This window comes from Camarhynchus parvulus, chromosome 18 (assembly GCF_901933205.1).
Source record: "Camarhynchus parvulus chromosome 18, STF_HiC, whole genome shotgun sequence".
NCBI classification, from domain to species: domain Eukaryota; kingdom Metazoa; phylum Chordata; class Aves; order Passeriformes; family Thraupidae; genus Camarhynchus; species Camarhynchus parvulus.
Window position 1 is genome coordinate 8,685,157 of NC_044588.1, and position 15,642 is coordinate 8,700,798.

Consider the following 15,642-nt stretch of genomic DNA (forward strand, 5'->3'; position numbering starts at 1 on the left):
ATTATTATTAATTTGATTACTGTCACAGGTTTCACTCATTCATTACAATGATCCTGTTTTCTCACCTGCTGGAGCCTGCCCTTCAGCAGAAATCTTGGAAGGGCCCCAAGAGCTCGTGAAAAGCCACAACGAATCATTTCCTCTGAGTTTTGTAGTTCTGAAACGTACTGTGTCACCAGCTCATCTGGAAAAAATACAATTGCAGAGTGAAAAGCAAGAACCACATCATTAAAATTTCATCTTTGGCTAAGGAAAGAAAATAAGGAAAAGATCCCCCAAACAAAGCAGCTGGAAAATTTTGTAATTTGTTAAACTAAAATTTTGAATATCTTAGTTTTTTATAGAAAAAGGATAAAAATTTTAAAATGTTCACTTTTACATGAATGAATTCATATTTTCTGTCTAAAAATCGGACTTTGTATTTATACTAAGCCTGTTATTTCAGAGAGAGAAAAGACAAACTTCTCAAAGAGCTATCAAGTTTTAGACATCTGACTAATAGGTACAAGCACAAATTTCTGGCTAAGCACAGGGGAGCAAGCTCTTTTTATATTTATAGGTCTCCATTTTTTATCACTGGATAAGTGTTCTGTGTTAGGCAGGGAATCCCCAGGTTTGTAAATATCAGTTATTTTAACAGTTTTCCCTCAGAAAGCTCCTGACTGGGGTCCTGCTTTAGCACACACACAGATCATATCTAAACAGGGATAAATTTTCAGATCATTTTTCATAAATGAAGTTGGGTGTTTTGGAGGAGAAAGCTCAGGAAGAAATGCCCCCTTTGGTTCTGTGTGCTGGCACAGGACACAGTGGGGACAGTGACCCTGCAAACAGCAGCAGAGTCAAGAGGCACAAGAATAAACACAGAATAAACCCAGCTGGGCATGGAAAAAGGAGCCTCAGCAAACATGTAAAATTGTATCAAGGAGAAAATGAGGGTGTAGGAAAAAATAAAAAGAGGAAAAGCCAAGAACAGGTTCACATTGCTGCTGCAGTCTGTATCTCAGACTTGCAGCCAATACTTCCTTTACCCAATTTTTCACATTAAACTCTCCTGTAAAATGCAGAGAAAACCAAAGTACTCCAGAAAAGCTTCTCCAAGCCAGCTGCAAGAAACACAGCTCTGATTCAGACAGGAGCAAGGTGGTCTTATCAATCCCCTTACTGCACAGACACTTTTTAATCCTCCAAGAAGAAGAACCAGAGATCCTGGGAAGATTACATAATTGTGCCAGTGCTTACTGTAATCTAAGGTTTAAATGGTTGAGCAATATTTGCTAGAGGAAGAAAGAAGAGTTGCCGTAAGAAACTCTCCATTCATCATAATTCCTGACTGTTTTTTTAAACCCCAATGCAATGGACAGGCCCCAGCTTGTCCCTCCCATCAGCAGCCCAGCTCCCTGGCCAGAGGTGAGCAACACCTCCAGATAAGCACATTTATTTAAAACTTTCCAAACCACCAGGGTGTTAGGAGTCCTGAGGCCACAGGAAGATGCAGTGTTTGCTGTGACAGCAAGAAGACCTTGAACAGTGAGGCTGTGACAGTTTCCACTCTGAGTGATGGAAATTTAAGATTGACATTTTAGCCAAATGACACAGCAATGAGACCAAAACAGCTCTTTACTTATAACCACTCAGTAATTATGGTGGAAAGTGTAATGCAAATGTTAATATTCTTCTAAGAGCCTTCAGCTTCATAAACCAACAGGGCCTATGAAGTGTCTACAATATTAATTCCACACAACCCATCCTGAAAGGATATTAAAAGAGAAAGTCAGCAAAACCAAACCAGAACACACTAAGACAGGAAAACACGAAGAGAAGGTCAAAACAAACAGAGGCAAAAGTAGTGATTCAACAAAACTGCAGCCTTATAAGGACAGATTCAGAATGTCAAACTGCTAAAGCACCCCTGATGGGTGTTTTCATTTTAATCATCAAGCAACATGAAACTCTGGTTAAATTTTACCAAAAGCTTTTTTTTCCCCTAATGCCCTTGATCATGTCCAGACCTGCTTTGACTGATTTATCTAAGGCACGTGCACTGTGCTGAATGTCACCTGCACTGCAGCTTCCACACATACCCACATCCATCACACACTCTGGGAGGATTTTTACTACTGGATTTCAATCCCACAAGCATGAAATTTGTATGGGTACAGAGATAAAATACATCTTTTTGTTTGTTTGTTTTTTTAAAAGATGCTTGCATGTGTGATGGCACTTCTGTTATCATGTGTGGAGCAGGGTCCAGTGCAGCCAAGGGCAAATAAAAGGGTACTCAAGATGGAGCTGACCAGAGAGTTTTATAGAACAGAAAAATTGTCAATTCACAATTCTACTTCAGAAAATCCCATGAGAAATTTTATCTATATATACAAATTTGACCTAATTGTGTCCCTAGACCATCACAGCCACACTGCCACGGTCCCTCCAAGCACATGGCAGATGAAAAGTAAACCTCAAATCCAGGAAAAAAACCATGAGGCTTCAGAGGATTCTAAATGAATAAAGCAACAACATCTGCAGCCTGTACTTGCAGCAAATCCCTTCTCCTTCCTGACTTGAGCACCTGCCTGAGTTTTCCAGTCCAATTTTACAGAAACTCAAAACTTCATCCTTACATAAAATTTGCCCTATCACCTTTTCAACTCATTTTTAGTTTGTTTGCTTTGACTCAGCATTGCCTCCTCCTGCCCAGCACGTTCTGGTTTGACACGTGAACCTTTCCTGAGCTTGTGGGGATTTTAGCTGCCTTGGGACCATTTCACATCTTTCCATGCTGCCCACTAAGAATCTGGTAGGCAGGGCCAAACTCCAGCAGGGAAAGGGCTATTTTAGGGTTTGGGTTTGTTTTTTTGGGGGTTTTTTGACAAAAAAATGTAAAGATTTAGCACTATAGAAAGTATTTTCAAATCAGGATAGGCTGCTTTTCTAGTTCAGCCCTAATGTCTTTGGGGCATGGAAAATACACATATGTGCTCCATATCAACATAATTTTGGGAACAACTCTAAGACAAATAAATAATAGGTATTTTGTTACCTGATTTAATAATGGCAAGAAACAGAGAAATAAATCAATATTTCATTAAGTGTATGTAAGTTCATTGTCATATTTAGAAAAACAAGAATATAAATGTTGTTATTCTTATAATATTTATCTGTACAATCCAGCAATTTGTCTCTGATGGACATGATACAATCTGATCCTTGAAAGGAAGACAGGTACAAGAAAAGCAGTATAAACAAAGATGCTGATTCATACAGCCCTGAGAGAAGTTTAAGCCTCCTCCTGTACTGCTGATCCCAACACAAACACATGAGCTTTCACATGCACATTTACCAGAACTCTGGGTGTCCTTTTTCTATCCTTTTCTTATCCCTTAGCAACTCTCCTGTAAATCAGCCATGATCTCTGGCAGAGTTTATCAAAATAGGATGTGAAAAAGATTCACTTTGTTAAAATTTAGGATTTTAGAAACACACAATCGTTGGGTTTTTTTGTTTTGTTTTGCAGTATGGAATAGAAAAGCAATATAAATTTGCCTCATAATTGTGGTACCTTCTGCTCACCTCCAGTCTAAAGCCAGCATTTATGGAGGAAATGAGACATTTCCTACACTACGAGTTGTCATTTTTCAGACAACTTTCAGCTGTCAGTTAGTTTTTCCTGATGAATTTTAAGCTGTTTTAAAACCAGTGCTGCCCCTCCTTGTTCTGTACAATCCCTCCAAAGTGCAAGTTTTGTCCAGCCCAGCACTCTGTGCCTCTGTGTTAAACATGAATCATTACCCTGCAGAGCTGGATCAGCTTCTCTCCTCTCGTTGATGTAAAATTCATTGCACAGAGCAGCCAGTGCAGTCACTGCAGACTCCTGCAACAAAGGCACAGAAATGCATTTATTCACTTCATATCTTAAAATTTTAAAGGAAAAATAAAGTGGATTAAAAAAAAATATTCTTCTCAGATACTGGCATTTTCTTTCTTATTACTTCTTCCCAATACTGGTTTAGTAAGGAAACTTATGTAAGGAAAAAACAGATTTTCATCTTATTCCTTCAATATGACCAGTAAGCTAAATTAGCATTTAAAACAAGAACAGTAATGTATGAAATGTATTTTCAGTTCAGATGAAAGATCTTCAGGATGACACAGCATTACAAAACACGCAAGTCATTCTTTTATCTTCCATATAATGATGTCAGATTGACAAGAAACACACCCTCCCAGAGAGCTACAGAAAGGAAACACAGAAAAGAACATGGGCTGAAGGTAATAAACAAAAAAGCCCAAACATGCAGGATCACAGGCTTGGGGTCCTAATCTTAATTGGCTTAGAAAAGGATCAATGGTTGTGTGTTATACCTGAGCCTCCTCATTTTTAGAGTGGTTTCAGTTACTGATACAGAACACAAAATAACTCAGCTGCTATTTCAGAAAGAACAGAATAGAATATAGAGTAGAATTTAATAGAATACATAATAGAATAGAATTTATGGCTGAATTATACTTTTCAGCTGATAATATAATGTTCCCCAAAATTATAATAAATGTGAAAGCACACAAAAGCTATGCCCTGTTCACTTCATGTTAACAGCAACAAGATTTATTAACACTCATGTTCTCCAGGTACAAGAAATCTCAGCTGTAACACAGAAATCCTGCCCAGCTGATTCATTCTGCCCTCAAAGACACTTCAGACAAGTTCTCTATGCAAAATCAAGGAAAGAAAACCAGCACTCACCTAAACAATATTCTAACTACCACAGGGATAATAGTAACAAAATATGCAGAATTATCCAGCTGCTGTAGATCAGGGACCTTTAAATGCCAAATTACCCAACCTCTGCCACAGGCAGGGATGCCTTGGACCAGACCAGATTGCTCAGATATTCCACTTTCTAAATGAAATGTTTTTCACCTTAAATGTATGAAGTTAAACTGGAAGAGAATATTATATGTCAGTAAAAAAAAAGATTTTTTTTCAAAATCTTAAGCATTGCCCTTAAAAATATTTCTCTCTAAAACAGAAGCAGAATTAAGTGAGAACTGCCATTTGCTAAATACATTTTGCCTGGCTTTAAGTGATCTTTACCAAACAAGTTAAAATTCTCTACAGCCTATAATTAATTCTTTTAAGCTTTTGATTTAGAAGTTCCAGTTATAAGACATACCAGCACTTTGAATAAATTGTTAATGCCAAAAGAATATCCTAAGAATTCAAATTTCTTTTTTAAATTTCCTTCAGTGATTTGGACACAACTCCAATCTCCTCCGTCTCCCAAGGAAAGCTTTAAAAGATGAGGTGTGAGATACCTGAAATGCCTTTTTATCTTATTACCAAAAGCTAACACAATGAACACAGTGTGTTCAATTCAGATTGGCTGTAAGCTCTAGCAGGGCAGACAGAAATTGCCTTTATAATTCAGCAGAGATCAAACTGCCATGGGATTTCTTGGGAAAATTAAGGTGAATAACTGGAGGTGTTAAGATGGTGTAAATAAAACAGCATGAGACGCATCCATCAATGGATTTAATATTCAGAATCAGAGCAGTCTGAGAGCACAGAAAAACGATTTACAGCAGAGTTTAATGGAAAATTTAAGCTGCTTGTCCTGAATAACTCTGGTAACTCACAGCAAAGCTCACAGAGTACCTGTGTGTCATCATCCAGAGCATTTTTAATTGTCACTGGAGTTCTCTGAAACCACACAGATTACAGGTACACCAAAACAGAAGCAAAACACCCTCTAAATATAACTACAGAGCAGCTTCCAGCACCATCAGCCTGTCCAGAGGTACGGCAGGAACAACCTTTGGGATAACTGCTCAAGTATTAATCAGAAAGGTCCACTGGAATCTTGAGGAATTCAAAATACACTTTTTAAAATATCCCTTCTCACACATCTAAGAAACATGCAATCAAGAACCAATAAGATGCCATGGATATTCCACCAAAGGAAAGCAAAAGAATTTCTAATTTTGTATTTCATGTGACCACATGAAGGAGGAGAAATTATTGTACCTTTATATGCTGTCGTGCAGCACTGGAAACAAGAGTGAGATGTCTTAGGCTGTCATTTATTAACCACTGCCAACCACCTGCAACAGCAAGGAACATAAACAGCTTTAACTTTTCTTATTTTCTGAACTCCAATATTCTCTATTTAATTTTTCCATAGACCAGCAATTACACAGATCAATCTGTACCCTTGGTTTTCCAAATTAAACAAGGCTGTGACTCCCAGCAGAGCTGCTCCAGTCTGGATTTCCATGTCCACAGTGACCACCCCATGCCTGGTGATGCTGAGTACTGCACATTTTATTTATTGTCAACAGCTAAAAACCAAATCTTCAAATTGCATCAGCATCTGCTGCAGTATTTGTCTATATTTTTGGTATTTTTTTTAATGTGTTACACCACCCAACCCCATTAATTTTGCTTCTTTGAAAGGCATAATTTCTTAATACTTTAATGAATAATAACCACATTCATGGAAAGTTATTTTAAATAGGACTTACTGATTATTGGATCCCCTCTAAATGGCATTTTTGATAGTGACAACTTCTCAATTAAAGTGCAGACTGTAAGAAAATAAGTTTGATAACAAGATCAATACCCCCAAAAAAGAGAAATTGTAGCAATTTTGAAGAGACAACCACAGGAAGTTACATCAGCATTAATTTTAAATTGATGAAGATTTGCAAATAGATATTCAAACTAAGGGAAATTAAAAATTGGAAGGAAATTACCTTTGTACAGAAATCACTACAATGCTGTAACTGTCCTCTGACATGAGTTACTCCCACCAATTCTGCAAAATCCCTTGTTTGGGGGGATGTTTTCCCCCTCTGCCATTCAAGGTGTGCACACACATATCAGCCACTTTTTTTTTGTTACACAGCCCAGAAATGGCAGTGTAGCATCAGTGACAGTAAACCAACTGAGACAAGGATAATACTACAGCACTAAAAACTATTCAAATATATATGACAGGTTTTTCTACCTCTTATTCACATTGTTTTTGAACCTCCAAGGAGTGGCATTTGTTCACTGCACACAGCTGGGAGCTATGAAACTGGATGCAACTTTATTTCCTTTGATACTTGGAATACATGAGCACATCCTTTTCATAATAAAGCCCTTATTATTTTTAATCTATAAACTTATTAGAGTTCTAATGCTTATAAACCCACTTTGAGAACTGTAATTTTTAAAAAGTTTTGAGGCTTTTTTAGGGAATGGAGATTAGCACAGTAAACACTGCAAATTTTCTGTCCAACAGATTGACTCTATTTCTCAAATGAAAACTCAGCACCTGGGGAATACCATTATCTTTCACCTCCTGGGGTTCAGCTCAAATTAATGAGATTGGTCCAGCTCCATGTCACTGCCTGGCTGCTTTAGAGCTGGTGGAGAGGAGGGAAAGGACAGAATATAAAGTAATACCATTGTTTTGTTTTCCTCTCCTTCCACAACCTGATTGTTTACTCTTCCTCTGGGCTCTGTACACAGCTCATCACCTCCATTTATAATCAACTTACTGGGCTCCAAATCTACTCCTGAACTCACTGCTCACCATGGCAATGCCACATGAAATCCTCTCAGTACTGTGTGTCAGCTTCTCTGTGCTAATGTTTATTCACAGACAAGTGCAATGTGCCTAAACCCAAGTCTCTTGGGGTTCCTCCTCAGCTCTCTGCACTTCTTTGTGCTCTGTTGTGGTTGAGACCATCATCTTCATTAGACATGCAGGCAATTTGTGGAACATTTTCAGTTCTTCTCTCATTCCACCTACACACTTGTATCATGCCAAAATACTGCCGTTTGTATTTCTCCAAAACCATGAAATGTTCAGCTGCTTAAAAGCTAAAACATATCACAAAAACCTATTCCTTCAGCTTGCTTTTTTGTGTCAAATCTCACTCAAATCCTCCTTCTCTTCCACCTCAGTGCTGGAGCTCTTTCACCCACGAAGTCTGGACTGTTTCAGATCTTCCAAGCTGGAATCTGCTCTGCAGCACTTCCTTCATTCAGCTCACAAGCAGGAAACCAAGCTGGCATCATTTCCTCATCCACCCAGCCTACCTCTTCCTGCAACACCCTTCCTTTTTTCAGCTTATAACAATCTTCCAAATCCATCTTTTCTGTGGTGCCACACTCCCCACAGACTGTTGTTTATATGGTCTTTGTGCTTCACTTCTGTGCACACACGTGTTATGATAAAATCACGATTTCCACCATGGCTTCTGTCTAAAAGCGCAGATTATATCTCTTCTGGAGAGGAATTGGAGTAAATCACTGAAGGCAGACAGTTCAACCCTGAAAAAACTTCATTGTGTGCAACAGCAGAAGGACACAGTGTGACACAGAGCCCAGAACCATCTCCAGCTCTTACACAGAGTTATTCCAATTGCATTGGTTATTCCAAATGTATTTACACCCCATGTCCTGCTGCACCCATCTGCTGATTGGCCTCCAAAGTTCATCTTTTCTTAATTACTGTGCAGACTTTGCTTACACATTCAACACAACACATGCAAAACAAACTGGAAAGACATCAACAGCCAGATTCCTCAGGGCACCTCTGGTGCTGTCCCCCCCAGCTGTGGTACTTACCAGCTGGTCTCATCAGCTCTCCACCTAAACCCCTGCAAAGCAGAAACATCCTTCAGAGAACAGCCACCACAGGCAACCTGTGTACACTGCCCAGAGTGAGGCAAAAAGCACCTCAAAACCATTTCAGAATGAAAGCAGAGCACAAGATGCCCACAGTTTTGTGTTTGATCAAGTCTGCTTCCTTTTAAATCAACTTTTCTTGACTTCAGCGTGAATAATACAAACCCCTCCTGAATATTAAGCTTTCTTTTTGCAAAAATGCACTCCCAGTCTTCCTAATCTTTAATGTGAATAATAAAAAGACTGTCACGTTCATTTTGCTTTTCTTTTCACTTGCTTCAGGAACATTCCAAGCCCATGAGACTGGCCAAAGGACTTTCCAGTCATGCAGTCTCTACCAGCTTCTGATTTCCACAAATGAAAAGGAAAAATGAAAATGAAAAGGAACTACGTGCAATTTTTAAATAAAAGCATCATCTCTCTAAAACTAAGTAGAAACTTCCATTCCCAGTTCCCATTTTCACATATGTTAACTGGTTTCCTCTCCAGGTGAGATTTACCACCCTTCTCTTTTCCTGCTCAACCCTGTCCCAGGTGATTTTGTTTATCACCACAAGAAACACATCGGAAAAGGGAGAGGAACAAATGGCTCAAGCCACTTCAGACCCTCCTGGGGTAAAGCTGTGTTCCTCAAGGATGGTTTCACCACCTCAGACCTCAGCCCAGTTCCTCTGTCTGAACAGGAGCCTGGCCAGAAACAGCACTGGGAGAGGAAAATCTGAACTGGGCAGAAAGTGGGGAGAGGGAAAACATCCTGGAGATGGCAGGGCCTGTTTGCATTCTTTGGCTTCTCCTGGCTGTGGGCAGAGACTTCTCCTGACCCCACTGAGCAGAGTCTGCTGCTTGTCTGGATCCCCAGCCCCAAGGCAATGCCTGAGGTCTTTCACTCTGTGTCACCCTCTGTGGCTTCACTGCTCCATTTTGTGAACCTTTGACCTCCCCTTCCTTTGGATGTTTCCTCCCCTGACTCCTCATTGTCTGCCTTCACTTCTGCTGGAATATTTCCTCCCTGAGGTGAGCCAAACCCTTAATCACCTGTTTGCATGTCCATGCTCTGGCAGAAACTCCCAGCAAGGGCAGCAACAACAAAAACCTGTTTATTTGCTTGTTGTTTTTTGTTTCTTTTAAACATTTTCTTCCCTCCTCTCCTCCTCCCTCCCCACAATAAAATTAGTAGCTGTGCTCAGAAGGCCAGCTTAGCAATCCTAACAGCTCTTACAACTTTGTTCTCCAGTTTATCCCTTTGTATGAGCTTCAAAAGCCTGAACATTTGAAACAGGTTTTTCCATTCCACACGAGGAGGTCCCTTCTGTAATATGCTCTGGGTTTCTGACTGCTCAACAATTTCATTGGTGTTTCAGGTAACACAGAGATGCCAACTCCACAATATTCTCATTTGACATAGGTCAGCACTTCCTTTAATTGAGAAACTTTTGCTTTCCACAATCAATATAGATCAGGCTTAATTTAATAATCTCCAGCTCAGTTTATCATTGTAGGAAGCAAGCAGAGATTTTACATCCTCATGCTGATAAGGTCTGTGTATTGTCTACCCCACCTTCCTGCCATGCTGTCTGCTCTCCAGCTTCTAAAAAATTTAAATTAGAAAACAAAAAAAGTGATGCAAGGAGTCGAGACAGCAGCAAAAGCAGGTGACTGATGGGGCAAGCCTCGCTTCCTCTTCCACACTTCTTCTCCCCTTAATTTTGCCTTCACCCATTCCTTGCCTTGCTGCAAATGAGTATAAAATAATCACCTTGCAAATGTGTTTGGTGTGCAGCAGAGTCTGCTGATGCAGGGATTCAGATATGGACTGTTCTGCTCCAACTACAAAGCAAAACTGACTCACAAAGGCTGCTCCTCTCCATTTCCTCACTCTGCCAAGAAGGAAGTCAGGCCACTCCAAGCTGTGCTGATGGTAATAATTTGAGTGCTATCCCTTCCTCTGGCGTTTCACCAACTCCAATTCAGTTCAGAGCCTCTCTGAGGATTGCTGTCCCCATGCAAGAATGCAGAAAGGTGACAGGGATTTGCATAGCATCTTTTCCACGTGGCACAAACTGCAATCCAGTCCCTCTGGGTGGCACCATGACCTGAGTGTGCTCCCCTGCAAAGCTTCCTGAGTTGGTTCTTGCCCAGACACTCTATGTCCATCAATAAAGCTAATTTTGTTCTCCCTTTCCACAGCTCATCCATATTTCACTTTAAGAACCAAAAATTCTACCATAATCCAAGATCTTTCCTCAGCCAGTGCTTGGTTTGTCAAACATGATGCACATCTTGCTATTAACTTTATCTCACTCCACAGTATTTCACTAAATTAAAAAGATACGGATCTACCTAATTCAGAGATTCTGAATTTTGCTGTACTGTCACTATTCCTTCTTTTTTATTTCAAAGACACATCCACAAGTTGCATCACATTATTAGATGTACCTGTTTCAAGCTTTAATTATTAATTCAGTTTGCAAATTGACTGATGCAGTGCCCAGGCCCCACAAGCTCCTGAGCATTCCTTCCTGTGTGCAGCTCCACAGCAATGCTTCTCTCCTAGAAACATCCTGGGATGAGTCACAATGGATGTGTGGAAAATAAAATATATAAACCCTTGCAGAACTGAGGAATTAACATTACTGACCTAAGAATGACAGAATCTATTCTATAATTACATTGCCTTGAATCAGAACCAGTGACAGTGCTGTTCTCAGGGCATAAAGAAGTTCAAAGTACTTTTGTGGATTTATTTTTTAAAATTATTTTAAGCCTGCTGCTTTTTGTGCAAAAGCCAGAATTCCTCTTTCAGACAATAAAAATAACACTAACTGAAGCTGTTTAGAATTGAAAAGCATCTATGTTTTCACAGATATTCAAATCTGAATTTAGAAGTACTGGAATAGCTGAAGAGATTCAGTTGTAAATACTGGATTTTGGGAAAGCTGAGAACACATACTTCACCTCCACATGACCAACAACCAAGCATTTTCCTTGGGAACTCTTTGTCCCAAATAGAACTGAGGTATCTTTAAAGGTCCAGGTTGCACATTCCCTGGATTTTGGAGGTACAGAATGGCTTTATCAGAGGGTCCACCAGGGGGAAAGGGAAACCCCTGAGCTCAGCTCAATAGGTTAACAAAGCTTTCATGGCCAACCCTTCAGGATGCACAGAATAAACCCCACCAACACGAGAAACACCAAGTTTTAGGCTACTGGAAATTCTATGCCACGTTGTATTCTAACATCAGAATGCTACAGGCGAAATCCTGGCTGTGTGGAAGCAAAACCTTTCCCAGTGACTTGAGTTTGTAGCAGAAGAATTTCACTTTGTAACGCTTCAGAGGACAGTGCAGCAGGATCTCAGCGAGCCCTGAATGCATAAAACCCTCTGAACCCAGAGGAACTGTTAAGATGAGCTTTGTTGCAAAGCTGGAATTCTTTGCTGATTAAGCTCATATGCCTAAAAAAAACTCTTTTAGGCAGATGCATGCCAAGAAACACATTTGCCCTGAAACCATCAAGATCAGTTACAACCTTCAAGGTCTTTGAAATGAGCTGAGTTTCTCTCTTGCCCAGCACCTGTCAACACCTGCGGGCTCCCTTACTCTGCTGGAAACGCCGAAACTCCCAAGGTGCCGCTTCCACTGACACTGCCTGCCACTCCAGGCTCCTAAATCTGCTGGGCTGCCACAGCTGACGTGCTCCACAGCCAGGGATGAGCTCAGAGCAAGGCTGGGTGTGCAGCACGTCGCAGGCACGGTGTGGGAGGCGCTGCCCAACATCCCGGCACATCCAGCTGGGGGTGGAAGCCTGGAGGGTTGGAGCAGCATCTGCTGAGACACAAAGTGCACTGCAAGCACCTGCAGGCAGCCCTGCACTGCCAGATCCACTCCTCATCTGCTGGCCATTCAGGCCTCTGGTGTCAGACTCAGAACTGGCTACAAGGAAGCTAAAAAATATTCTGAAGTGTGGGAATGGGAAAAACACAAACTTCTACAGACACTGAAGAGTTTGATCTGTAAAAATTGATGTAAAAATACAATACACAGATATTAAGCAGAAAAATCATAAACTTATGTTTCCATAGTTGTAAGTAAGAATATGCCCTAAGTAAGTGAGAAAAGTAGCCATGATATTTTCTGAAAAATTCTTTCCTTAGGATTTTTCCTCCTGAGAAGCTGAGAAGCCTCAAGAACAAAATGTAAACATTGATTATCTGCTGCTGGGAATGCAACAGGAAGATCTGTGATTGGTCTCATACAGTTGTTTCTAATTAATGGCCAATCACAGTCAGCTGGCTCAGACTCTCTGTCCGAGCCACAAACCTTTCTTTCTTTCACTATTCTTAGCTAGCCTTCTGATGAAATCCTTTCTTCTATTCTTTTAGTATAGTTTTAATATAATATATGTAATAAAATAATAAATCAGCCTTCTGAAACATAAAGTCAGATCCTCATCTCTTCCCTCATCCTGGGACCCCTGTGAACACGGTCACAGAGAAATTGTATTGATTTGATGCTGAAGGGTTTATAATGTAAGGGTGTGGTTGTATGGAATAAGCCAAGAGTTTAGAAGTTATAATAGAAGCATACGTGTGCATGTGAGTTAGAAGCCCATTGGATAAAAGCATCCACAGTGCAGAAGAAGCAAGTAAAGGTGATAGGTTAGGAAAGTAAAATAAACCCTGTGGCAGATGTATGTTGGTTTAGAAAGTTCTATATTGTAACAAAGAATTTGTGACTACTCTTGAGCTATGGCCAACTGCCTGCTCCTCTAAAATCCCACAGCCTCTGAGACTGATGTTTATCTAAGCAATAAATCATTCTTAGCCTGAAAGCAGTCCCATCCCTTCATCTCTAGTGGTGACAATAATACTGAACATCTGCTCAGCTGAAGAGTCACTCCAGAACCTTAGACCAGATGAGGCAGGTTCAGAGAATCTTAACACAACTACTACTAAAATACTGTTTTCTTGAAGACTTTTCATATTATTGAATCACAGAATTATTTGGGTTGGAAAAGACCTTTATAAGATCATTGAATCCAACTACTGCCCAGACCAACCTAACCCTTTTAACACATCTTTTAAACCTTTTAAAACCTTTTAAACTAAAACCCTTTTAAAACGTCTTTTAAATGTGTTAAAACTTTTTAAACTAAACCCTTTCTAACATGTCTTTTAAATCTAGGTTTTCTAATTGGTAAAACCCCGAGATGGTGACTGCACCACTGCCCTGGGTAGTCTGTGCAAGGGTTTCTCAAACCTTTGAGTGGAGTATTTTTTTCCAACATCAATTTAAACCTTTCCTGGTGCAGCTTAAGGCCATTTCCTCTTTCCCATCATTTGTTACTTGAGAGAAGGATGTTGAGAATGAGTCCAAATAGATGTGCTACAAAAAAAACCAGCTACTAACCACGCTGGTGCAGTGGAAGCAGAATGGAAATCAGGCTGGCTACTGACTGTGTTTAAACCAGCAGAATGATTTCCTAACCCAGGTAACACAGCTGAAGGCAGCAGATGCCACAAGTTTTCATCTTAGGTTTTTATACATAAAAATACCATTTGAACCAAATTAAACACAGCACAATTTTTGTAACTTCATGAACCTGTACAGCCCTAAACAGGCACAGGAGGCAGATGCTCTACAGGGCATGGTTTGCATATGCCTTGGTGTAACCCCCACACAGAAACCCAGAAACTCCTGCACAACCCACAGCTGGAAGTGCACATGCAAATGCTCCAAGCAACCAGCTCCTCCAGACAAACCAGTGCATCAGATGTGTCAGGATCAAGGCTAATGGCAGGAAATACACTCTGATGTGCCTGGACTTGCAGGCTCCTTTGTACTATGGTAAAACCAGAGAGGACTTCTGCACAAGGACAGAAAAATACTTGTATTTTAAAAAAAAAAAGGTAATATGGTAGAAGATGGGATTTTCTACAATTAGCATAAATAAATTTGAATGCTTTGAGTATATTGAACACTGGCTGCAGTAGAACTCAAAACAGGATTGTGTAAAGGATAATTCATGGCCATTTTTCAAAATCAGGGTAAAGATGGGGCAAGAATTACTAAACAAAGATGGTAGAGTAGCTCTATGAATGTTTCCATCCCATCACTTTGGTTTTCTCTTGTCTGACTTGAGGTCCTTATGGATTCAACAGAATCAGACAATCAAGCAACTCATGACCCATATTCCAGCTTAAAATTTGTAAATTCCAAGTTTGTAAAAAAATACTTTAAAAACCCCAAAATCCAGCATTTCTACACTTTATTTCCTTTTCTTTTTCTCAGAGGGCAAAAAATTCCCTAGAACAGCTTGATCAAAGCATTAAAGTCCCTTCAGTCCCTGACAAGGCTGTTTAGTGGACATAAGTGAAAGGAAAATATCTAACCAACAGTTGAGACATGTGGCCAGATGCTCTTTGTTAATACAGTTTAAAATTTTGAAATACAAATAAAAAACACAGGTTTTCAACATTCCTCCGAGATGTTTTTAACACTGAAAATTCCCGGTAGCAATTTCTCAAATGGAAATCTTTGGAATATTATGTGCAATAATTACTCATCCTGAAACAAGTTTGGCTTGTTTCACTAAATGCTTGCCCAGCAACACTCAATTGTTGGTTTGTTTTTATAACCTAGTTTATTTTTCTTGTCCCATTTTCAAATATTTTATGCACACTGATATTTTACAATATGGATTAGGGCAGACATCTCTGTCTCAGCTAAGTATGAGAGCAAACAGCAGTGAATCAATCCTGCTTGGAGTTGAATTAGAACTCTTATCTAGAACAAAAACATTTCTGTAGGCACCTTATAAATACCATTAAGAGCAAGAAGTGCACATTATGACAAAAACAAATTACACCCAAGCTCCACCCTGACATTAAAGAATTTATGGAAGCCAAGAGAGCCACCCACAAAGACATGAATATACAGTATCAGCACTAAGCCTATCCAGCA

At 39.8% G+C, this 15,642-nt stretch overlaps 1 protein-coding gene across 1 annotated transcript in view; it reads right to left on the reverse strand.

Moving 5' to 3' along the window:
• The window catches only part of TBCD (tubulin folding cofactor D), a 119,542-nt gene that overhangs the window by 27,073 nt on the left and 76,827 nt on the right, over window positions 1–15,642 (reverse strand). Inside the window, 5 exon segments of the mRNA XM_030962324.1 lie at window positions 66–184; window positions 3,793–3,874; window positions 6,026–6,102; window positions 6,523–6,585; window positions 8,621–8,652. Coding sequence (XP_030818184.1) covers window positions 66–184; window positions 3,793–3,874; window positions 6,026–6,102; window positions 6,523–6,585; window positions 8,621–8,652 — 373 coding nt within the window.